At 41.0% G+C, this 26,131-nt stretch overlaps 1 protein-coding gene across 1 annotated transcript; it reads right to left on the bottom strand.

The window, feature by feature from the left end:
- Window positions 1–946: 946 nt before the first annotated feature.
- On the bottom strand, window positions 947–25,566 carry macf1b (microtubule actin crosslinking factor 1b). Its single transcript, XM_069655669.1, has 36 exons — window positions 25,436–25,566; window positions 25,179–25,338; window positions 24,998–25,082; window positions 24,387–24,631; window positions 22,330–22,449; window positions 22,133–22,240; window positions 21,790–22,008; window positions 21,235–21,438; window positions 20,903–21,134; window positions 20,579–20,805; window positions 20,360–20,482; window positions 20,174–20,275; window positions 19,165–19,266; window positions 18,836–19,000; window positions 18,552–18,707; window positions 17,954–18,151; window positions 16,997–17,125; window positions 16,721–16,891; window positions 16,473–16,628; window positions 16,137–16,343; window positions 15,928–16,047; window positions 15,678–15,847; window positions 15,437–15,596; window positions 13,876–14,070; window positions 13,461–13,586; window positions 13,044–13,187; window positions 12,668–12,856; window positions 12,335–12,449; window positions 12,000–12,166; window positions 11,696–11,858; window positions 10,968–11,122; window positions 10,798–10,872; window positions 10,544–10,661; window positions 3,238–3,383; window positions 2,908–3,028; window positions 947–2,766 (listed from the first exon to the last, which is right to left on the bottom strand). Exons 1-36 carry the CDS (start codon window positions 25,564–25,566, stop codon window positions 2,741–2,743), a joined length of 5,430 nt encoding a protein of 1,809 aa, XP_069511770.1. The 3' UTR covers window positions 947–2,740.
- Window positions 25,567–26,131: the final 565 nt, after the last annotated feature.

Raw genomic sequence — 26,131 nt, 5'->3', positions numbered from 1 at the left:
ACTCATACCGTACAAGGCTTTACATGGCCTGGTACCAGAATATATTGATGCCTCACTTCTCAAGAAGGCCTCTTAGATCAGCCGCATTAGGCCTGCTAACCATACCAGATTCGAGGTTGCGGTCAAAGGGTGATCGAGCTTTTGCTGTAATGGCACCTCAGCTCTGGAACATTCTTCCATTTAGTATTCGATACGGTCATAATATAATAATAATGATAAAATATTTTTATTGTGAAATATAATAAATACGGTCGTTAAACTGTATTCTGGAGTTTTGCTGTTTTTGTGTTGTTATCTACATTTGTGATTGTCCCTGTTGGAATCTTTCATGTCTGCCATGGCAACAGGCACACCTGTGCTGGCTGGAGTAAATGAGGCACAGGTGAACTCAATCTCCCCAATCAAGACTCTTATAATTAGGGGGAGAACCCGTTGCTCAGTTTGCTCTGCCACCAACCAGACCTGGGCTCTCCTTTGCCTGACGAGTGCATCTAATGTGAGTTTAATTTATGATTTATTAGTTTGATGATGCCTGGGCTCAATTCAATTTAACTTAGTGTTTAACTGATGTTGAAGATTAACTTTGTTGAGCTAATGCTAATTTTACATTTTAATTGAGAACAATCCTTTTTGTTTATAATAGACATTAGACTAACGCATTATATGATATACTTTTTCTCTTTGTGTAAACACGGACCCACCACTTAAAAGGTGCAACTGTCTAAATAAAAGTCCTTTCCTGTGGAATATGCTGACTCACAGGAATTATTTTGTTGCTCTTTTCAATTAACTCTTGGACAACAAATTTGGCACCAACTAAAATATATCAATATTGTGCACACAACTTTTTTACACTAGAAGCTGTCTGTTTAATACTAATGCAGTAATGATCATGGCAAATATTTGTGTTTTTATTACAAAAAGATTTATTTTTATACAAGTGGACGTAAAATTATTAGTGACATTCATCTACAGTTTTCCTAAATAAGACATCAGAAAGAGTGCTGGGTATAGAAACATTTACAGTACAGAAAGATTAGGGTGCATAGCAATAGAGGTGAAATCTGGATATTGTTTTTTTTACAGTACAGCAAAAGAAAGTTTAACCTTCCTCACAGCAACACACTGAGGAGAATAGGAAAAAGGTACTTTATCATGTAAAAACATTTCTGACTTTAAAAAATCCTTTTTTTGACAACTGCATAGACCAAATGCAATTAGGTAAATATAAGCTACTGTGTTCAGCCTCAGGTAGATCTAGTACAAACGTTCATATACAAATACAGTAACTTTACACGGCTTTGAGAAGGACATTGAGATAATGAAACCAGAGGCGAAGCCAGGCACAGTGCGACACTGAACAGCCTGTATAGTAGACTGGTGGAGGAGCTGCAGCTGCTTCTCTGTATTTTTTGCTGAAACAATGCATATTTTTTATCTTCAGTCTCATGGGTAACCCTCGTATGAAAAGTATGTACATGTCTCTTTAAAAATCTTTCAAAGTAGAGTAAAACAATTAAAACAGAATTTCCGAATGGATTGGCGGTCAGAGAAAAAAGACTGGTACCGAGAAAACTGAAAATAAATTGCTTTGGGTAAAAGTGGCTGAAAAGGGAAAATAAGGAACCTAAAAGGTTACAGTGTTTAACCAAACATAACACCTCCAGTGCATTCTTATGACAAATACATTGTCTTACTTGTAATAACTGCCATATTCCCCACTTAGCAAAACAACCTATCTACAGTAGTAGGACACAGAAAAGTGCATTTTTATGAAAGAATGTGCTAAAAAGAAAAACCTTTGCAGGAAGTACAGTGTTTTAAAGAAAAAAACATCTACATGTTCACAGTAATGTTCCATAGAAATACAAACATCCAAAGGCAAAAACCAATCCTGAGAAAATAATCTCTACAAATCAACAATGACCTTGTTGTACTTCAGTGCACTGTTCACAACACAATCTCCAGTGTTTCAAATACCCTTACAATAAAAACACAAACATGGTGTCAAAAAAGGTAAAAGAAAAAAAAAAGAAGCGTGGCCCTGCCAACAATTTCCACATCATAGAATGAGATAAAAATAAAAATATCACAAAGTTAAAGGACAGCTCACTGTAACCTTTACAGACTTATGGTTTTGGTATACATGTTTTTTTGGACGGTATTTGGGCTGTCAGAGTAAGACACCACATACTATGTACACGTGTTCTTCCTGTATGTATTTTTTAAATCAATTTCATTACTGCCCATAACAGAGCAGAAGTCTCAGGTTCTGGCACCATCTGACTTTTTCTTTACAACCAAATAAAAATAAAAAGCTGGAAAAAACAATATTTGATTCAAGCAAGGCTTTTGCTATCATGCAATAAGCATCCATGCAGAACTTTTCAATTCCTACGGAATTCTTTAGGCAATAAGAAACTTCTGTGAAATGCAAAAGGGAACAAAAAAAAATCTGTCTCTTGCATCTGGGCTGACCTCCTTTTTGTCCACATACAGACACCATGCTCTTTACACTCAGATTTACTCAGATTTTTCAAAGGCAAAAAAAGCCCTTAGCATCACCTCTGTTCACCTTTGCTCTTCATTTAGTTCTCTGTCTGCTCTTCTGATGTGACTGAAGCGTTGTTATTGGGCCCTTCTGTCACGTTACTACTTCTTATCGTTCTGTTTCCAGGCCTCAAGGCTGTGTTTGGGTTCAGCACGGCAGCATTGTCACGGCGCTCAGGGGCGGAGGTAATCATGTGGGTAACTTCTCAGCTTCGTCTGGAGGGTGCACAAGAATGAGAGCAGACAGGGCGGGGTTAACTCACCAGATCGAGTTCTTTTCATGTTTGTGAATCAATTGAAAATGGTGATTCTGCAGGATGCACGACAAAGCAGAGATAAGTCAGGTGATTGGCTGACCTGACGGCGAGGGAGAATTGTCCTCTCCTGTTGTGACAAACTGTAGATCTGAGCCCAAAGCAGCGATGGAGCTCCTGGGACGGATGCAGCGGTCACCTGAGAAACTTCTGCGCAGTAAAGCCTGAAGAAAGACATGTTAGAATAATAAGAGAAAGAGGTCTAAATAGTGAAATGTCTCACATGCAGTACTTTGTGTTCCTTAAAGGTCTAGTACAGTGATGATATTTAGCTTTTAAAATACCTCATGTAGCACCTAGATACATTAATTTCCTTATGAAAACAGAACAGGATATTGCTGCAGCAACTTGCAACAGTACACAGTTTTTGTACCTTGCGTGTCATGGGGCTGGTGGGGGCGGAGGCACTGCTGTAGAGGCTGAGGCTTGAGTTTGACCTGCTGACAGTTAAACCCTTAGAAGAGCTTCCAGCCGGGGACAAGTACTTCTCCTTGATCTTCAGGTTGGTCCTGCCTTTCACTATTGGTGACAGAGCAAGGGAATTAAACACAATACTGAGTGTAAAATATATGTCAATAACATTACTCAACACAAAAAATTAAAGCAAGATTGCCTTAATAAATCAGCAAATCCTTATCTGTACTCAAATGGCAGACATTAACAGAAAAATGACTACATCAAAACTTTAACAGACACGTTTTTTTCATAGAACACATTGACATGCTTGACTAGTTTTATAAATGGAAAATGCAATATGTAAGCAGAGAGTAAGAGTAAGAGTATCTGATATTAACCTTACATTAGTACAAGAGAAAACAGAACATGAAATTCAAGTTGGATAGTTTATTGTGTGTAGAAAGTTTATCTGAATTAAAAATATTGATCCATCTGACACCAATCAGGTGTTTAGGTTATCATCCATTAATTATAGCAATATCACACTTGAGGTCTGGATGATTGATTGATGATTTAGTGAATACCAGCACTGCTGTGATTCGATTGTAGGCATGAGTGCCACAGATAATACAAGCTTCAAATAGTAGTACAGTAATAATCAGCAACAGATTATTTTTTCCTCCACCAACTCTATTAGCTCCACATTTTTTTGCTTATGAATGGAGTTTTAAAAAAAAGCATAAATGAACCGAGTGTTAAAAACTGAGACTTTTTCACACTTTCTTAAGTGCAGAAAATTTCCAGGAATTCGTAGAATATTTATTAGTAGTAGTTACACTTTGAACAATAAAAATAGCAGTAATGTGCTTATAATGTGCAAAAGCTAAATGTTTCTTAAGCCAGTTGGGTTTTTAGAATTGAACCAATAATGCATAAAAAAACATTTTCATTAAAATAATAGATTAAATGTGCCGTTTCTAAATTTCAATCAATCAAAAAACCTATTGTAAAAAAAAACAATTAATGAAACTGAGATTAACAGCAGGTTTGTCTGCCAAACTGCAGCAAATTATGGTATTTTTAAGATATTTAGAACCAAAGGAAATAAATATAGATAAGTGCACATAATAGGAACTTTATTATGATGTATTGTATTTAATTTTTATCATCAATCAATCAAATTTTATTTGTATAGCGCCAAATCATAACCAGAGTTATCTCGAGACACTTTACAGAAAGAGCAGGTCTAGACCGACTCTTTGTTATGTTATTTAAAGAGAGGCCCAACATGAATCACCATGAGTAGCACTTAGCAATTCGGCACATTGGCAGAAAAACTTCCTTTTAACAGGCAGAAACCTCGAGCAGAACCAGACTCATGTTGAACAGCCATCTGCCTCGACTGGATGGGCCGAAAATGGGATAGAAGGAGATGCAGGATAGAGACAGGCAAAGAGAGCAACAACAACATATGTTCTTGTTACAACAACAACATATGTCCTTGTTACATGAACAACAACAGACACATACTTATGGTTACAATGCCAATAATAGTGGTAGACTAGGGTGAAGATTAGCAAAATAAATAAATAAATAAATTATCGAGAGAAGCAGAGTAATGATAAAGGCTGAGGTAATCGTAATTGTAACAGTTGAAGTCAACAGGTCTACTATTAGCATTAGCAGCAACAATAATGATACTATGGGGAAGGCTGATGTTAGTAGTTGTTGCAGTCGAGCAGGTTCACAGCAGCAGGTGGTCTGCAGCAACGATCCCCAGGAACCTTCAAGACAAGGGAGCACAAGAACTCCCGGGAAGATATGTGGTTAGTAATGTTAATGGGACCAGAAGATACAGAGTTAATGAGCTGCATTAATCTGACGGAGAGAGAGAGAGAGAGAGAGAGAGAGACAGAGAGGGAGAGAGACAGAGAAACACAGAGAGAGAGAGACACAGAGAGAGAGAGAGAGAGAGAGAGAGAGAAGCTTGGTGTGTCAGATCCCCCCGGCAGTCTAAACCTATAGCAGCATAACTATGGGCTAGTCCAAGCATGAGCCAGCCCTAACTATAAGCTTTATCAAAGAGGAAAGTTTTAAGTCTACTCTTAAAAGAAGAGGGGGTGTCTGCCTCCCAGACCTTGACTGGTAGATTGTTCCAGAGGAGGGGGGCCTGGTAATTGAAGGCTCTACCTCCAACACTACTCCTAGAGACTTTAGGTACCACAAGCAGGCCCTGGGAGCGCAATGTTCTAGAGGGGTAATATGGCACTATGAGCTCTTTAAGATATGATGGTGCCTGACCATTAAGAGCTTTGTAAGTAAGAAGGATTTTAAATTCTATTCTAGATTTTACAGGAAGCCAGTGCAGAGAGGCTAACACAGGAGAGATGTGATCTCTCTTCCTAGTTCTTGTCAGCACACGTGCTGCAGCATTTTGTACCAGCTGCAGAGTTTTTAGTGACTTATTAGGGCAGCCTGATAGTAACGAGTTACAATAATCCAACCTGGAAGTAACGAATGCATGGACTCGTTTTTCTGCATCGTTTTGAGACAAGATGTGTCTGATTTTTGCTATGTTGCGAAGATGAAAGAAGGCTGTCCTTGATATTTGTTTTATGTGGGAGATGAAGGACATATCTTGATCAAATAGAACTTCCAGATTCCTAACAGTAGTGCTGGATGCCAGGCTGATGCCATCTAGGGCAGCTATATCATTAGAGAAAGAGTCTCTAAGGTGTTTTGGGCCGAGCACAATAACTTCAGTTTTGTCTGAATTAAGTAGCAGAAAGTTTCTAGTCATCCAGATCTTAATGTCTTAAGGCATGCTTCTAGTTTAGATAGCTGATTGGTTTCGTCTGGCTTCATAGATAAGTATAATTGAGTATCATCTGCATAACAATGAAAATCAATGGAGTGTTTCCTCATGATATTACCCAGAGGAAGCATATATAAGGTAAAAAGAATCGGTCCGAGCACAGAACCTTGTGGAACTCCATGACTAACTTTGGTTTGCATAGAGGACACATCATGAACATTAACAAACTGAGATTGATCTGATAGATAATATTTAAACCAACTTAATGCAGATCCTGTAATGCCAATTAAATGTTCTAATCTCTGTAACAGGATGTGATGGTCTATCGTGTCGAAAGCGGCACTAAGATCTAACAGGACGAGTACAGAGAGAAGTCCTCTGTCTGAAGCAGTAAGTAGATCATTTGAAACTCGCACAAGGGCTGTCTCAGTGCTATGGTGGACTCTAAATCCTGACTGAAAGTCCTCAAATAAACTGTTGTTATGAAGAAAGTCACATAATTGATTAGCGACTGCTTTCTCAAGGATCTTTGAGATAAAAGGAAGGTTAGATATAGGTCTATAGTTAGCTAAGGTGCCTGAATCTAGGGTAGGCTTTTTAAGAAGTGGCTTAATTACAGCTAGTTTAAAAGACTGGGGTACATAGCCAGTTGATAAAGACATATTGATCATATCTAGTAAAGAAGTGCTAATTGAGGGAAAGACTTCCTTAAGCAGCTTGGTTGGAATCGGGTCTAAAAGACAGGTTGATGGTTTAGACGAAGATATCAGAGAATTTAACTCAGGAATGTCAATTGGAGAAAAACAGTCAAGGTAAACATCAGGTTTTTGAGCAGTTTCCAAAGATACATCTGCACCAGTTAACGGCAGGAGGTTACAAATTTTGTCTCTAATCTTTAGGATTTTGTCATTAAAGAAGCTCATAAAATCATCACTGCTGAGGCCTATAGGAATACTTGGCTCAGTGGAGCTGTGACTCTCTGTCAGCCTGGCTACAGTGCTGAAAAGGTACATGGGATTGTTTTTATTTTCTTCTATGAGGGAGGAGTAGTAGACACCTCGAGCATGCCGTAGGGCCTTCCTGTATTTATTAAGACTATTTTGCCAGAGTAAACGAGACTCTTCTGTTTTGGTGGATCGCCACATTCTTTCAAATTTGTTACGAGTTTCTGAGTCATACCATGGAGCTAGCCTCTGTCGTTTAATAATCTTCTTTTTTAAGGGGGCAATCAAGTCTAGAGTACTTCTCAGCAAACCTGCAGTACTATCAACAAACTGATCAAGCTGAGAGGGACTAACATTAGCATCAGAGCTTTCTGTAGTAAACAGATGTGGTAAAGAATTAAAAGCAGCTGGAATTGTTTCCTTAAATTTAGCTACAGCCCTATCAGACAAACATCTTGTGAGTACATTTTTGTTAACTGGAGAGTAGTCGGTTAATAGGACATCGAATGTTACTAAATAGTGATCTGATAGAAGAGGATTTTGTGGGAAGACAATTAAGTTTTCGGTTTCAAGGCCATAAGCTAGAACAAGGTCGAGGGTGTGGTTAAAGCGGTGAGTAGGCTGGTTTACACTTTGAGTGAAACCAATAGAGTCCAAAAGGGACATAAACACCATGCTAAGACTATCATTATCAACATCTACATGAATATTGAAGTCCCCTACAATAATTATTTTATCTGAACTCAGGACTAAATCTGATAAAAACTCTGAGAATTCAGTTAGAAAATCAGAGTATGCGCCAGGAGGGCGGTATACTATCACAAATAAAACAGGCTGTAAAGTTTTCCAAGCTGGGTGTGAAAAACTCAGAACAAGGCTTTCAAAAGAGCTGAAACTAAGTTTTGGTCGAGGGTTGATTAGAAGACTAGAAATGAAGATAGCTGCCACTCCACCACCTCGATCAGTGTCTCGAGGAATATGAGTATTAAGATGACTGGGAGGAGTGGATTCATTTAAGCTGACATATTCTTCCTGACACAGCCAAGTCTCAGTTAAAGAGAGTAAATCAATATGATCATCTGATATCAGATCGTTCACTAATAGAGCTTTAGATGACAGGGATCTGATATTTAACAGACCACATTTAATTCTCATATTTTTTGGCATAACTTCGGTTGTTGTTTTAATTTTTATTAAATTATTTTGATTTACTCCTTTTTTATTTGAGTTTGAATTAACTGTAATAAAAGGCCTGGGTTGGGGGGCAGACACAGTCTCTATAACATTAACATTGTGGCTGGGAAACTGCTCACAGGGACGCGCAGAGGAGTGTGTAGGACTACAGCTCTGCCTCCTGGTCTCAACTCTGGTTTGTCAGGTTTTACGACTAACAAACTTAGCCATATTACGAGACAAAAGATATATATTTATTTATATTTATGTAATTATTAGGCTACATTAAATTATGTATATTACATTAATTTTAGTATCTGGCCAGTGTTAAAATGTAGACAGACACAAAGCAGCAGGAGTGTCCCTCTGTTCCATGTGATATTGGCTAATTATGCTACATTGAATGCTAAAAAACATTCTGGTTGCCACGGTTAAAATTGCAACTGCACACAGCAGCATTAATTTGTAACTCATTCTACAAGCAGAGAATTCTACAGAGAAAATGCAACGAGTGCAGAATTCAAGGAGACACCTGAGGACCTCTGAACAACAGGTCGAACCTAGAGCTCAGGAGCTCAATCAGGAGGAAGAGATGGAAGAACTCCGTAGACAAAATAGGCAGTATGAGTTTGATTTGCGGGTGACACAACAAAAGTTGCTAAAAACAGAAAAACTTAAAGACGTGTACATTGACAGGAGCAAACTGCAGAGAAAAGAACTCGAGAAGCTCCATTACTACAATGAGGACGAAACGCTGAAAAATGGCCAGATTGCAGCTCAGGTGAGAGGACATGTGAAGATCAATCGAAAGAAGAATCTTCAAAAAGATTATGAAGAGCTGCGGGTGGCACATGCAATCAGCTGCAGCAGGAGAAGGAGAAGAACAAACTTCTCCAAGAAGAGCTAGACGACTTCAAAGTCTCCAACCAAAACCTCCGACTTAAGTATGATACTGAAGTCCCCGCTGTCAGACAGCAGGTTGACTTCCTTAATCGAGAACTTGAGAAAGAAGTCCGGAATCATGCTGATGTAGTGTTGGAGTACCAGCAAGTCATCACTAAGCTGAGGGCTGAACAGGATGCCCTCCGTCAAAATATGGCGGAGGAGATAAACATTCTGCAGCAAACGGCTTTTAAAAAGGAGAGGGTTCTCTTGAAGGAGCTGGAAGAGCTGAGGATTCAGGTGGAACTACAGCAACTGCTCCAACAAGAGAATCAGGAGCTTCAGACTCGACTCAGCATCCAGACCTCTCTCAACCTTGAGCTTTCCACTGAGCTCAAGGCTGAGAGAGAGAATCACATGCCTCCTCCAACAAATATCACCATCTGTGAGGAGAAGCATGAGACTGAGCCGTGCCAGCAGGAAAAGCTCCAGGAGGAAGTTCATGACCCTGAAGACCAGACCAAACAGCAAGAGTCGTCCCTCCCTGATCCACTGGCAGTGGAACTCCAGGTAGAAGTTGAGGACTCTCAGGACAAGACCAAAAAGCAAGAGTCGTCCCTCCCTGATCCACTGGTAGTGGAACTCCAGGCAGAAGTTGGAGACTCTCAGGACATGACCAACAATCATGAGTCATCCCTCCCTCATACACCGGCAGTTGGACTCAGGGAGGAGGTTGAAGCCTCAGCCACAAAAAAGGAGCCTTCAGCCTGGAAGAAATTCCGACACGCTCTGGGGTTGAGGATGCCAAAGTGTTGGAAGAAGAGGAAGGAGTCCACTACTCCTAACCCCCAACCCTCTGATCTTCCCTCAACCGGCATCTAGACTCACCCTCCTCCCATCCCCCCACCATAACCCCACCCCCACCCACCCAACACCACCACCCCCACCCACCCAACAACACCACTCCACCCTTCCCCTTGTGGGTTTTCTCCAGGATGCTCCAGTTTACCCACACATATTTAGTTTAGGTTAATTGGCTTATCTTAATAACCCCCCCCCCCCCCCCCCCCCAAAAAAAACCCCCTCTAATTTGTCATCTACATTCTAAGTACATAAATACAAATTTCTTCAGAAATGTTTATATCTTGTAGTGTTCATGTACATCTTGTTGTCTCAGTAGTGTTGCAAAAAAGGTTCATTGGCTTCAAAATTGTCAATTACATTTCAGCAAAAAAATAAAATAAAAAATTCCAAAATATGTAATTTGGGTATATTGTCCACTTTAAATTGTCATTTTCATAAAAAAAACAATATTAAAAATTAAGTTTCTGTATAAATGTTTGAATGCCTCTTGTCCAACAAGAATACCTGGTGGGAACAAATGACTATAGCTACTTTTATCAAAAGAGTTTATCCTGTTTTGTTAAGAAAATATAGTTAGCAGGAATTATTCCCGGTGGTGCACTGACCTCTGCAGGGGTCATTCTTGACCAGGAACTCATCCAGAGCAGTCCAGCCTCCTCCCACTCTGACCATCAACGTGCTGCGCAGGATGCGAACCATCCGCAACTGTTGGGAATCTCCAAACTGCAGCAAACAGACAGCATACACATTGCAAATTATTTTCTATCAAAAATGTTTCTTCAGGCAAAAACAGCAAATCATAATATGTGGAAATCAGAGAGCAAATGTTTTAATTCTACTTTCCATGACAAAGACTCACCCTGTATCTATTGGCACTTATTTGCTCCACTTGGAACCTCTTAGGACAGTTACACTGTGACACCTGTCGACTCACCTGAAGAAGACAAAACAATGAGTCTACATCTCAGTATGTGTAATTACAATGAATAAATACATAATTAATCAAATCTTTTTGTTTATTGTTCATACCTCCTCATTGATTTGATCTGCGTCCAGTGTTTTCCTGTACGGATCTCTGCTAGGGTGAAGCGCACTCACAAACTCATAATAGTCGATGAAGCCGTCGCTGTTCAAGTCAAAAATGTTTGCCACTGCGTTCATCTCCAGAGAGTTGGTGGGAAATTCTAAAGTAGGTAGTGAATAGCAAAGGGGGTTAAAACTGTGTTGTCTAAATTACTTTGTCATGGCATACTTTGCTGTGTTATTGTCATAAACCAAGAATTATTGACAACTTAAATTGAATTAACTAATGGGGCGACGCCTGCAAGCTAGTTCAGGCAGACAACTGGAGTTGCACTGATTTAAATTTTGATATGCGGCACTTCCACAGTCGCCTGACTACACTTCCTCCCAACTAGCAGTCTATTTAAGCGGCAATATTTCCGGTCTCTCCCTATGCTCTGTCATTGCCATCGCTGCCCTGCCCCAGTACTGCGCTCCTACTTTCAGCCCCACCACCACCCCAGCATCCACCTGCAGGCTCCAAATAGGGGGTTTAAGATATGATCTCATCACTCCTCAATTTCTGCATGTAAAATAAATCTGCGAGGAGCGATGAGGTCGGAGCCTAGACGCCTAAACAAGTTATGTTCTGCTGCTGCAATAAACATTTCAAACTATAACAACGCGAGTTGTCTGACTGAAATGGAAATAAGTACTAGATGGGTTGAAATATTGGAGCAGTTTATGGGTCTTACTGGAGGCCAGGACATAATCGACAAACTCCTTCTGGCTGATGCGTCCGTCCTGGTCCCGGTCGATGCTGCGGAACACGTCTAGAATCCGTGACTTCAAATGACTGATCCACTGTATGTAGCGCTTTCGCCAAACGTTGAAGTCAAAGTTTGCAAATTCTTCCATCTGCACAGAGACGCAACGTATCACAACATCAGTATTGGTTATTACATTTAACAGTAGAACATTTCTACCATATTGACTCATACACCAATACAATATCTACCATATTGTGTGAAAATGTGTTCACTCTTAAAGTACAATAACCTCTTTGAGCATTTGCTGGTGTTGCTCCAGACGGGTTTGTCTCGCTACAGCCAGGAGCCAGAGTTTCTGCCACTGACTGACCAGCTGACTGAGCTCTGGGGTCTGGGGGTCGAGGTGCTCCAGGGGAATGGGTACAACAGGCTGCAGCTTCAAAGCACTCCTCCTCTCTGGATGGAAAAAAAACAACATGGGAGTCAAGATTTAGGTGGATAACTTCTGCTTTACACATCATGAGCAATGAGTCATCCATCAAGATGTCAATGTATACAATTTAAAAAATACTTTTTTGCATGCATTCATACAACATAAACTACACTGTTATCTTTGATGCTTACTTATGAGTGGCCGCTTGCTGGGGGAAACTTGATGCTTGGGAGTGCTCTTGTGTTTGCAGGACTTTGTGGCATTCTCAACCTCTGGAAACTTTTTATTCAACTCCTCCATGAATACCTGCAGAGAGGATTGGTCAGTGATAATGCAGTGCAACAGTTTACTTTACTTATTTTCAGAAAGTGGTGAATTAAGGGCAAATTGTTTTATAGTGAAATTGTGCACTGGGTGCTCATAAGTCAAATGAAATAAAACAAATTATTTATCATAAGGCAAAATAATTACAAGACTCTTGGAAACAAAATTACAAATAAGAAAGATTTCGTAAAGAATCGTACTGTGTGCTGTTCGATCAGTTCCTGGTTCTGCTCCGTGGTCTCAGGCAGCGGCTCCTGGTCTCTGAGGCCGAGTGATTCCTCTGCTGATGAGATCCAGTCCAGTAGCCTCTGGACTTCCTCTTTCTCTGCCTCCAGTGCTGCCAAGCTGGTCTGGATCTTCTGGCCCTGCTGCTGAGCCCACGTCTGAACCTAGCTCGCAAAACAAAGAGGGGGATTAAATTACTAAACTTCAATATAATCTCTCATATGTTGACAAAAACTTTTCTACAATAAACTAACCTTAACCACCTAATGGTTTTTTAAATAATATCTATGTCATTTAAAGGAAAATAAAACTTTGCCTATGTTGTCTTGCCTTTGCCATGTGGACACTCACCTCTTCATAGCGAGTTTTAGTGACACTGATCCAAGACTTCAGGGTGATTATGGAGTCTGGGTGACAGGAGGCCAGGATCTCCTCACCCAGACACTGAATGTTCTGTAACTCCACCGCCTGAGCCTGCAGGGCGCTCATCGATTCCTTGAATGGGGCAGAAAAAGGATTTTCATCAGTGTGGTTAAACAACGGGGCTCTATCTGATGGTCAGAGAATCTGTCCTTCAACCAGGTTAATAGGTTCAAGCCTGAGCCTATGCAAACACCCTGTTAACTACCCTTGAGCCAAATATTGAACCATATCAACACTGACTTGTTGTTCTATAGCAGACCCTGACCTTTGACCTGCCCAGAAGTAGAAAAGAAGAGCATAATGTATTTCCCTATAGGCAGTGATAAGCGATGATGATATACTGACCTCGTGTTGTTTACGGAAGGCGACCAAGCCTTCCTCCTCCTCTGGTATGACCCCATACTTCAGTATCCTCTCTGCCTCAGTGAGCCGCTCCATAAAAGAGTGGACAAGGCCGTCGAACTTTTCAGCCTAAGAAGAACACAGACAAGATTTAGATAAGAATGGAGAAGGGGTTAGCCCCTCAACTTTTATTTATGGTAAGATACGCTAGAGATAGATAGATCAGGTGGCATCCATAGTGACCTGCAACCTGAATGTTCTTTATGGGTGTCTTTGCATATAAGGATACATGTGGTGTATGTAGGAGTTATAATTAATTTATACAGGGAAATTATCAAATTTCAAGCCACAGTCAGCACAATTTATTTATCAGAATTTCAAAGATCACCTTCCACCTTACTTATGTGAGTAGTAGTACCTGCTGAAGTGCAGCCTCCAGTCTGTCCTGCTTGCTGACTGACAGTTTGCACACTGCCTCCCAGCGGCCCTCCAGCTCGTCCATCTGCTCCTGCAGCCAGTGAGCATCAGCAGTGCTGCTCCTGGTCAGATCCCGCACAGAGCGCTTCAGGGTCCTGATGCAGCCTGCTCGCTTCCCCAACTCCTTTTGGAAGGCCTAAAAGCAAACAGAAACTGGCACTTTACAAAAGAGAGCATTGTGAAGAAAACGTCCCAAAATGTATTTTTCTACAGAGCCCCTGAAGCCCCAAAGGGTAACATTTTTTTTATGTTGTTGGTTTATCTTTTTTAACAGGTTATTATCGTGTGGAAATATAACAGTGTTAATGATTCTACTTGCCCTCATTTGCCATCATTTGTCATTATTTGCCTCTATTTTGCCAGAAATTTGCTCATTTAATTGTGTAAATAATGTATATAATGTATTCTTATTAGCGTTACACTGGGGCTGACATTTGTGTGTAACATGAACGCCCTCTGTTGGAGCCCCTGCAGCCATGAGGGATGCGCCTCATGTTGTGTTAGTATGAAATAAGCTCTATTAAAATACATAATAATAAGTTAGTTAATTTTCTGGGTTAAAGTGCTATTTATCCATATTTGAGAGAATCTCCGAATTAAGCGCTTTTGTGATAGATAAATAGTAGCTTCATCATTAATCTCCGGGGTGTAGCTCACTTACCTACAGTTAGTTCAATATATCATTCGGTGTTTTAGCATTTTTAAAGCGTATCACTACTACAAATGTGGCTGTGAGAGACTCAATATGTTTCTGTTTTTATCAGAATAAATAGTGAGTGTTGGAGCCAAAAGTGATGTTTATGCCTGGTTCATCGCACAATACAAGAGAGAGTAGGCCTACACAACTGTGCGCGGATAATTATCTTGTGGGAACAAAAATGTATCACCTTTTGGGACTTCAGGGGCTCCTTACTTTTCAAAGTCAGACATAAAGAAACTTAAAATCACGAAATCCTGTCCACTTCATTAAATTCATCTTTGTAAAGTAATAATTGCGAGTTTAACAAAGATTTCAGCATTTTTTCAGCTACATTACGTTAAGGCAGTGGTTCCCAACCTTTTTTCTTTGGAGCCCCCCCTGCTTGTATCTAAGAAAGGCTGAGCTCCCTAGCCTGCACACACGTACACCAAAGCAATAAAATGATAGATTCCAAATTGGCAAAAATTAACACCAATCAACCTACAGTTGGCAGAGGTGTGGCCTACAAAGTAGCTACTATATTTGAATGAGGACCAAAAATATATATTTTTTAATAGTTGAACAGACTTTTGATTATCAAGTAAGTGCTTTTTTAATGATTTTATTTAACATGTGCAAATCTAATCTTGACAATCTCAGTGCAGACAAAGCCTCGCACACCCCCAGCGATCTTTGGACCCCAGGTTGGGAACGACTGAATTAAGGCATTGTGTAATATATGTGGATGTTTTCTGTGTCTGTAAAAAATAATGATGTTATTAATAATGTAAAATAACTTCAAATGGTATAATAGGTGTTGTACCTTGTGTTTGTCTATCAGGTTGTGCACCATGTCCTTGTCTCCACCAACAGGAACATCCTCAGCGAGTTGGGGCTCCGCTCTGTACAGCCAGTCATTCAGTGCCTGCAGAGCATCCGTGAATCTACCTGAGAACAGCAGTGCTTCCTCCAGCTTGTGTTGTCTGAGAGAGGCCAACAAGAATAATGATTAAATTCTAAAAGATCAAGTCTTTTTCAATCAGCTGTTAATCACATTTCCATACCTCTCCATAGACTTGCCACTGATGGTGTCCCATGTGTCTTTGAGTTCAGCCAGTAGATTTTCCAGATGCTGCCTGTCATGGCTGGTTTGAGCTCTCTCATGGAGGCTGCGTCCGCTCTTCGATGTAGCTTCATACATGGGCCTCTTCGACCTCAGCAGTTTCTGGAACTCCTGATTACAAATGAGTCATCAGTGAAGGGATTCATTAACATTTCTTAAATGAGGTTTGTTCATTAAGAGGCATACTGCACCTTCTGCTCGGTCAGTTGTTGTTTAATCTCCTCGTGGGACACAGCGATCTCTTTATGCGTGTCTAACGTCTGTTCTACCTCCGTCATCCAGTCCACGAGCAGGCGCCACGATTCATTAAACTGAAACGAGAAATAAAGACATTTTATTTCAAGTAAGTCACACTTAATGTGTAATTGTAGAGAGAATGAGAGTTGACATGGTTATATACCTGTTTGGCATTCTTTTTCACTTCCTCCAGCGTCCTGCCTCTCTCTGAAGCACGCTGCTGTAGCTTTTTGAATCGATCCTGCACGGTCATGATCAGGTTATGGATGACATCACAGTCCTCCTTCCTGCTCAGCTCTGTCAGTCTACAGGCAGTGTTCTCCACCGTGCTTTTCTTCTGACCGTAACAGTTCACCTCATTCACCAGCGCCTGTGCAAATTAAAGTAAAATCTCATTAAATCAAAAAAAGAAATACTTCCAAATGTGTCTGTAACTTGGATCTGTATATAAACAGATCATAACATAAATAAATACTACAGCAGGTATAGAAAGACGTACTCTGTGGTCCTGCAGCTGGTTACAAACAGTGTCCAGGACAAAGCTGGGAGACGGAAGATACCCGATAGACTCTTCACACTTGCTCATCTTAGTGAGAAGTTCCTGGATGCTACTGTGGAACTCCTTTGCCAGACTGAGTCCTTCTATAAGCTTTGCCTGCGGAAAAAAATAACCCTCTGATATAATAATGCGCTGAATTAATGATAATCAACAGGATCATGACACCTAACCATGAAGAGTTCAATAACCTTTCGCTCCTGGACTTTGCTGTAAACAGACGCCCATTTCTGTTCAAGAATAGAAAGGCTGTGTTCGGTGCTCGATCCTCGCACAACATCGCTGCTCTCCAGCATCCTGTGGATGGCGTTCTTCACATCTGTGTAGGCGTGGAGCTTTGACTCCATCTCATTGCACAACTCCTATTATAAATAAAAAAAGACAATGAGTTTTTATGGAAGAAATATTTTTTTACACATTCTTGTGCATTTTGATTTTTTGACAGTTGAAGGTCTGGTCTGTTTTACCAAGTGTGCGTTGAGCCTTTCACTTGCAGAGTCGGGCATACTCCATATGGTTTTAGTAGAGGACAGTCTCAGGTCTGTGTTCTCCAGCCACTGCAGAAGATCCTGAATCTCCATTGTAACATCTTGAACCTGCAATGAAAACAAAACTACAGTAAATGCTAAATCTCCTCCAGTGGTGTGGATGTCAGTTCACTACAACCTTCATTTTAGTGTAACAATGAATTATAAAAAAATCTCTTTTTAATAGATTTTATTTAAGCGTAGTGGAACAGTGATAAATACATAGATGCATATTTTTTGGTTATTACCATTTTTATCGTGTAGGTATACGTGATATCTAGCCTTTCTTTATGGCAATAAAAGCCACCAGTTAAAATTTGGACTCGTAATTACATGCTTATATGTTCACCTTTATGATCACCACAAGAGGGCGCCATGATACACTGATAATCCACCCATCCATCATCTATATCACTTATCCCGTTCAGGGTCGCAGGGGGCTGGAGCCTATCCCAGCTGTCATTAAGCGAGAGGCAGGGTACACCCTGGACTGATCACCAGTCAATCACAGGGCTGAGACAGACAACCTTTCACTCTCACACCCACACGTACTGGTAATTTAGAGTCACCAATGAACCTAACGAGCATGTCTTTGGACTGTGGGAGGAAGCCGGAGTACCTGGAGGGAACCCACGCATGCACAAGGTGAACATACAAACTCCAGACAGAAACGCCCTCTACATCCAAACCGGGGTTCGAATTAGGAACCTTCTAGCTGTGAGGCAACAGCACTAACCACCGCACCACCATGCAGCCCTACACTAACAATAAAACATTGAATACAATATTGCTGATAAAATACTGCATACTAATATGTTGCCCAACAATGTTTGTATAAACCATTTCATTTCTTTGTGACTTTTGTTGCAAACAAAATATCTTCTTGTCTCTCCTCACCTGACTCAGCCTGTTCTCTAACTCCAGCTGCCTGCGTTCCGTCTCACAGCGGACAAACTCCCAGCTCTCGTTGAGTTCCTCCAGGTGAGACTGCAGACCATGCGGGCTGTCCCCAGACCCAACCTCTAGCAGCCCCCTGCCAGCCTGGTTCAGTGACTCCATCGTGCGGACGTGGGACATGACATCATTACGCAAGACCTTGGAGAAGGTGGGAGCATGAGAGGTCAGAAATAAGACGAACAGTCGTGTGTTAATGAAATGTTCTGCTTGGAGGTGTTATCAAAGCTGAGTGTTTCCTTGTCTTAGATGTGTTATGCAGCGCAGATAAAGACATTCATTGTTGTCAGAGCATTGTAGAAGGGTGTATTGTGGGCAGAGCTTTAATGTACAGGAGTAATACATAGATACAGATACTGTTGACACAATGTTTAATTCATTCAAGGCCAGGGTTCAGTTTAATCAGCTAAAACCACAGCTGTATGAGGGACGGGAGAAGTCTGAGTGCTTTATCATGAGAGCAAACAGTGAAGCTGTATAATGAAGGGCTTGTTTTAAAATGTAAGTCACTGTATACTGTTGTATTTAGGTCACTACCTACCTTGTGTTTGGCCAGCTCTATTTCACAGGCCTGCAGATCGATGCTGATCGGCTGGCTGCCCTGTAGTTGTTCGGCAGTCCGGGACAGCCATGTGTGCAGCTCGTCCAGTGTGTTTTGGAACTGACCCAGACCCAGCAGAGCACACTCCAGCTGATGCTGGTGGCGGAGCAGAACAAAAGTATGTATTATAATTTTTTACTGTTTGAATTTTCCTCGCTAAATGTTGCTTCTACTGGGCTGTTGTTGAATTATGATCACATTTGGAATAAAAATCTTGATCTTACCTGTCTGTTGACAGTCTCTGACTCTAAGCTGTCCCAGCGTTGTCTGAAGTCACACAGCGGAGAGACGGAGCCTGGGCGCTCCGAGCCTGGAGACAGCCGGCACACAAAGCGATGGTTCATGCTCTCGATCTCTATTTTCTTCTGGTACAGCTCTCGCTTAAATTCCTGAAGGAAAGCGTAAAGACACAATATATGTTTGGACTTAAATTTAACAAGCTATTGTCACAGAATAAATAGTATATGTAATGATAACATTTTTACATTATGACAGAAACATACTAAAAAACTTTGATCATCGCTGGTCTGAATACTTCAGTGTACGAACTTACCTTGAGATCACACAGCTGCTCTTTGACTGATTCCAGGTCAGGTCCAACCATGAACTCTTCAGTGGACCTCAGCTCAGCGGACTTCAACCACTCAAAGAGACCCTATTAGCAAAACAAAAGTGAAGTTTGAATTAAAGAGTGATAAATTATAAACTGTACACAGCCTTTGTTTCACTCAGCTCCTGAATTCTTGCTATATTATGTGATTTTAAAGGGGGGCTAATTTTAAGCTTCATATTTCACTCTGTGATACCTGTAGAGTAGCTTAGCATTATTTACAGTTTTAAAAAAACACATCATTTTTCTCACACTGGTGCTCTGTGCAGGCCCTCACACAGCCTCTGCCTGAAAAGACTCTCAGCTCTGTCCCTTTAAGAAACCCCGCGCCTACAAGCCCGCTTTCTTCTGATTGGCCAGCTCTCTGAAGCCTGCTGAGGCTGCACTTTGTGATGCCCAAAGTGCAATGTGTAGAAAAAACTGTGTGAAACCTGGTGTTCCCAGCAACCTGCAGACTGAGTTGAGAAGCCTGGGGATTACTCCAACATACTTTTTACCTACAGATTTGAAACTTCACCCACATTTAGTCTGAACATCAAACACTGTATAATTATATATGTCTTAAAATGTGAAACAGCATCATACCCCCTCATGTAAAACATGTTTTGTCACATGTACCCCAATGTTGGCATTGCCTGCTGGATACATTTCACATAGTTTGCTTTTCATACTGTCTCAGTTTGCTCCATTAAACTCATTTGCTTCTGGAAGGGGACCACACAGTCTGTCAGTCACGTATAAAAAAGCTGCAGGGAGTAAGAGTTTGAACTTTGCGACGGCGACAGAATAAAAGACTTGCTCTGTCTTTGGCTGGATGCCACACCACTGCTTGAGTCGGGCAATGGTAGCCAAAGTGCCATGTTTGAAACAGCTATGATTCTGATCAAGGAATATTTATTAGTGTATGGGTATGCATACATAATGCAAGTGTGTAGTGTACAAAGGCACAAACCTGCATTGTGTCTTGATAGTGGAGTGCCATCTGCAAGGACTCCTCCAGCTTTTTGTGACATTCGTTCCACAGTTTGCTCAAGTTGTTCCATGTGCAATAGAGCTTTAAAACACAAGACAAGGTTTTAATTTGGACAACACATCACCACAAGTCATAAAGTATTTCGCATTCACATTCATCTCTTACTTCATCTAGGCTCTTTGTCACATCTGGTTTGTCAGTATCCCCACATGCTGACATCAGATCCATTCCCAAAACGCCAAGGGTGTCCAGGTCACCCTGTAAACTGTCAATATCCTCCCTGAGAGTCTGCAGGCAGGAAAGGATGGGAAAGGTTATACAGTATGTTCTGTATAACAAAGTGGGATTCTTATGCGTGATTCCTTTAAGAGCTTCCAGACAAACCTGCATGGTTTCAAGGCTCTGGCGGATTGTTTCGGAGTCTGTCCGACTTGAATTGAGATCCAGAACTGCCTGTTGAGCATCGGTGAGAGCCGCTGTGACGTCGCTGACATCACTCCAGAACTTTAAGGCCAGATCCAAAAGTTTGAGCAGCCAGCTCTCCCGCTCCTGAGCCTGAGTGTGCGTCTCATCCCACAGCTGGGACAGGCTGGACACTCGCTCCTGGATTGCTAAGATCACAAGGATATAACAGGGATAACGCTTAGCACTGTCCCTTTTCCTACAGTACGTAGCATTGCAACTTGTGTACAAACAAGATCACATTACCTGTGCCGACTGATCCATCACCAGCTGCCTGTGTGTTAGCCAGCAGCTCATCTGCCTGTGTCTTGACGCTGCCAAGGCCCAGCTCCAGCTTGGACAGCTCAGCCAGGGTGTGTTTGTTGTCCTGCAGCTGCTCCTGGATCCTTGGGGTGAGGCCTTGAAGAGAGCTGAGCGTCTGTATGCGACTGCGCAGGCGATCAAGACTCTCTCTGATAAGGTTCATCCTCTCATTGAGCTGTAAGTTCAAGAAAAGACATGTTGTGTGCTTGTACCTATTTTTGATTGAAAAGTTTAAGGCTATCAATAGCATTTTCTGCGTTTCAAAGTATTCTTACCTGTGCAAATCGAGGTAAAGACTCCTCTAGCAGATTAGCAGTCTCTCTGACCCGGTCTCTGATGGCTCTATGATGCTCCTCAGCCTCTGTAGCCTTTCGACAGAACTCTTCCCCCTGAACTGGGTTTAGTTCTGACAAGCGTTTTGCCAGAGAGCATAAGCGCGCGATCAAGGGTCTGTGTTCAGCTATAGATTCCCTCAGACCCTAAGTAGAGGAGAAATAAAAAGAAAGGTTAACTAAAAATGAGAACAGACATTTTTTTCCAGACAGAACCTGATTTAAAATCAATTTCTAAAATGTATTGAGGTTGTCCTAGTTTTCATGGCCTAACTGACAAAACTAAAACGCAAAAATAGTATGCTGGAGGAAAAAAGAACCCTGTCAGGAAGTGTGTAACATTAGTGAACTGTACTTGAACAAAACACCTTATTTACCCACAGGGATAGTGGCAGACTGTGAAGTAAAAAAGGACCTCTTTGTTGAACTGGACAAAGAAGGAGTGATAAAAAAAGAGGAAAGCTGGCACTCTGATGCGGAGAGGCAGGTTTCTTCTACCTGTAAGAGATCCTGTTGTTCCCGAAATGCTTCATAGCTAATTGTGCTCAGGGAAAGCTGGCCAATTAGGGATTGGGTTTCCTCAAGCCAAGGCGAAACCTCAGCAAAGCCCTCTGAGAACTGGAGAAGAAGCGACTGAGCATGCTCAAGCTGCAGGACCACATGGGAATTAGTGGCTGAGGTGGTGTTGCATTGTTCCTGTAAGGCCTCCATTGGTGTCTGCATGGGAAGGTAACAATAATTAAAGACATATACATTTTAAACATTTAAACTTTTAAACTTAAAACTATGTTCATTTACATTGTCAGTAAAATTGTTAAATTAAACGAAGTGTGGAAAATACCCGCAAATCGGCTGTTTCGCCTTCATCACTGTATGTCAGCAGGATTTCAGTAATCTTCACCATCTTCTCAATGTTGAACCTGTGTTGGAGGATCTCCACAGCCAAAATCTATCCAGGACACAAAATCTGTTTTTTATTTAATTCAGAAAATGTGTATTTAGTTCATTAGTTAGTCTGTTTGTGTATAATGCTCTGACCTTCTGCTCGTAGAGCTGCTCTGCTATGTGCTCTGTATCCAGATTGAAGGATTTCAGCCTCTCAAGACTCAGCGCTGTGTCTCTGAACCAAGCCATCTCCTTCACCACTGCCTGTTCCAGCTGAGAAGAATAAAGTGTATGTTAGCATTTAATTAACAACATCACATGAAAATGTTTTATTGAATACATTCTTACATTCTCCTTCATGTGCTTTTACGGATCTCTTAATTAAAAAAATAAAAACAGGATGCTGGGCATGGTCAAGACCTGCTGCAAAATTGCAGGCACCACTTTGAATGACTTGACTGAGGTGTTCAAACTCAGGACTCTTAAAAAGGCACAGTCAATCCTGAATGATCCAGACCATCCTCTTTTGAATGACTTCTTGCTACTTCCTTCTGGCCGCTGTTACATTGTACTGACTTGCAGGACAAACAGACTGAACCACTCTTTCACCCCAACTGCCATCAGCCTTTTAAATAGCTCAAAGTGATGTTTATTTATTTGTTGTCATTACCTTTTTTTAGCCATTGGTGTGTTTCTTATTTAACCCTTTATGTTGGTGTGATTGTTGTGTGGTACTGCTGGCTGTAAAACAAATTGCCCCTCTGGGATAATAAGGATATCCTTGATAACTGAAACATGATACGGTTATGTTTGAAATCAACACCTCCTGAAAGCAGATACTATCATCCAGATTCTGAATTACCTGATTTAAAATCAAAGAAAAAAAAACTTTGTAGCCTATATTATGGTTTAGTGCTAAAATAGAGTTCGTCAACAACAAAGAATCATGTTACATATGAAAACAACAACACAGTAACATATTAATGAAAATAATTTTAGCTACTGAGTTGCTTTGCTACCTGCTTGCTAGTTGGCTAAGTAGCTAGCTTTCAAAGTTAAAAAGTGAGTGTAGCTTCGTGAAAACTTTTGTGTCTTTTAGAAATGTGGACAGCAAATTAAACATTGTTTATCACACAATGCCATGTAGCCTTATGCTAAGCCATGTACAGTCAAAACTTGCAAAAAGTTAGCAAATTTTTGTTAGCATCCTTTTGTTCTCAAAGCTAATATTTACACTCGCTTATAACCATTTTACTTTGCATCGCCACGTTACAGCCATATCAATTTAGGATCACATCGGCTATAGACAATAAGCCTCTGGGGACACCGGTGAACGTGCCTGGCAGCAGTGGCAGTAAGCGATAAACGACTTCCGGTCAAGACTTCCTTTTCCGCGTGCTGCATTGTTACTGAAAGAGAAACCGTTTTCTTGTGATTTACTTGTTATTAACGGGTCTTACCTTTGCCGAAATTTCAACATCATGATACAGATTTGTAAGAAGTAAAAAATCAAGCTTTGTCAGGTCTGTCCTCAAGCGGAGAAGACAACTTCTAAAATGCTCTTTTGTTCAAAGGAGGTCAGATGATCTGATGCATTCGAGGAAGTCGGGAAATCTGAACGCTGGACGGCTTTGGCGACACAGCCAAGGGCATTCATCTCAAGTTAAATTTTAGATCTAGAACGGATTGCTAGCTGAATTTACATGCAGATATCTGTATATAGAGATTAATATGAAGCTAAATCGTCATCAGATCACGCTGATGGGATTAAGGATTACGTTCCGCCTGATTTTGCTCTCCTCATGACTGTTTTTCTTGCATATGCAGCAGCCTGCTGATACGTGATTGGTCAATATTACTAGGACTACAAGCGTAGTTTAAACGGAAACCAGAACACTTGCCTTCCCGGAAATCCACTTCCCTGCCTACAGATTCTACTATGTAGATTCTACTATGTAGTTTACAGCATACTTAAGCATAGTGTTTACTTTGAAATTAAAGTAAAGTCAGACACATATTGATGAGATGATAGCAACTTATGGCTAAGGATAAAGTTAGAGTCAATTCATTTTAGCTTGACTACATTTAACTTTTACTTTTTTGGGGATCTCTGTGTCTAGCAACATCTTCAGAGCAAGCTTTAGCTTTCTGTAGAGAACAGTTTTCTCTGCTAAAGCATTTTTTCATTGTAGGGTTGGATGGTAAATTACCCTCTGTCTCTCAGCTGCGCACAGAACTGCATCTCCTGAATGTGTCTGTGCTCCTGCTGCCCCCAGGAGCTCCCTCTCTATGCGGCCCAGCCACAGGTGGAGGTCCTCCTGGCTGGAGGTACAGCGACTGCAGGCCTCCAGGGCCTGCTCCAGCCTCTGCAGCACATCCAGACTGCTCAGACTCAGCACAGAGCAACGGATGCGCAGAGCATCCATCTTCTCCTGTACCTGCTGTGCTTCGTCCTCTGAAACACAGGACAATAACAAACATTGGGCACATAAGCAGACATAAGGTAAGATTTTTTTGGTTTGATGTAAGCTGCATTTATTAAGAGACATATTATATTGTTATATATATGTATATATATATATATATATATATCGCTAAATAACAACTATTGTTGAAATCTGGTTTAGATACAGTTTATAACTTTTTATCAGATGCCACAAATATCCACCCACAGCAATATGTATTAGTAGTACTATCATTATATATTATATATTAAGATTACTACTATCATAATATTACTAATATCATAACGGCATTTTACAATGAAAGTCTGCCAGTGGCAGCACGCTAGTTTTACTTAACGACATGCAGTAAACATTACCTGAAATAGCTTCCATCAGATCATGTCCTGACTTTTGTATTTTCCCAAGTTCAGCTGTTTTCACTTGAATCTCTTCAACAACAGCCTAAAAGAAAAAAAAAAGAAAATTACAATTCTTAAACAGCACAATGCACATTTTTACTATACATGCAGTTCAACCATACAATGACATATTTCCAACCTTGGCCCTATCTGTGGACTCTGAGAGATGCAGCATCACTCTCTCTGCATTTCGTAGTTCAGCTAGCGTCTGTTCCACTGATATGAGCCACTGCTGCAAGCTGTCTACTCCTTCCTGGAAGAGCTGGGCCCTGGGCAGAATGAGCTCCAGAAGAGCTCTCCTATTAACAACAACACATCCACAGATTATTACAACCTGTGAGTACGATTTGTATCATGCGGTGAGTCTTGCAACATGACAGTGTTAAAGTAGCTGACCTTTGCTCTGCCTCCAGCTGTAAGGCCTCCCACTTCTGTTGGAGAGCAGAGAGCTTGACCTTGGCCTGCTCCCCCTCCTCTCCTGGGTGGGCCTCCACCAGCCGAGGGCCCTCCAACATCATACAGTCCATACTACGCCTTCGATCTGTCAAAAGGCGCTGCAAGAGCTGAAAAAAAAAAGCAGAGAGAGCTAAACTTTCAACTTTCATTCAAAAAGATTCCCTATGGACGAGTCTATAATATTTAACCCTTATTTATTTAAACAGAGAGAAGCTTGAAGAAAAAGAACAGATGATAAATATTTCAAGACCCTTGTAGACACTCCTTTGTATTAACTCAAAGATGTTTTCGTCACTACTATTGAAATTGTTTACCATGTATTTCAGCTTTAATCTAGTAGGAATTACATTTGCAGTAGGAATTAAAATTTATCAAAGCCTCATTGTTGTTTTTTCTCCACTTCCTCCATTGTAGGTAAGCCCTGTCTCATGTGTCAATCTTATATTGTTAAGAGGCAGGCAGGTTTCACTTCATTCAGGAGAGCTCACAATGGGTGTGATTACAGCTGAAAGGTGAGATACCTCCCTGCTTTTTTCATACCCCCAGGAAACGTTCACAATGACTTAGTGAAGCTCATTGTGGCTCTGAACCACCAACCATTCAACGCAGACCAGAACTGAATTGGTAGCATAAAGG

Source organism: Semicossyphus pulcher, unplaced genomic scaffold (genome assembly GCF_022749685.1).
Source record: "Semicossyphus pulcher isolate SPU_LCO1_2020_fin unplaced genomic scaffold, fSemPul1.0.p SCAF_9, whole genome shotgun sequence".
Classification (NCBI taxonomy): domain Eukaryota; kingdom Metazoa; phylum Chordata; class Actinopteri; order Labriformes; family Labridae; genus Semicossyphus; species Semicossyphus pulcher.
Note: the sequence above shows the minus strand (reverse complement) of the source record. Positions and strands in the feature narration are given on the sequence as shown.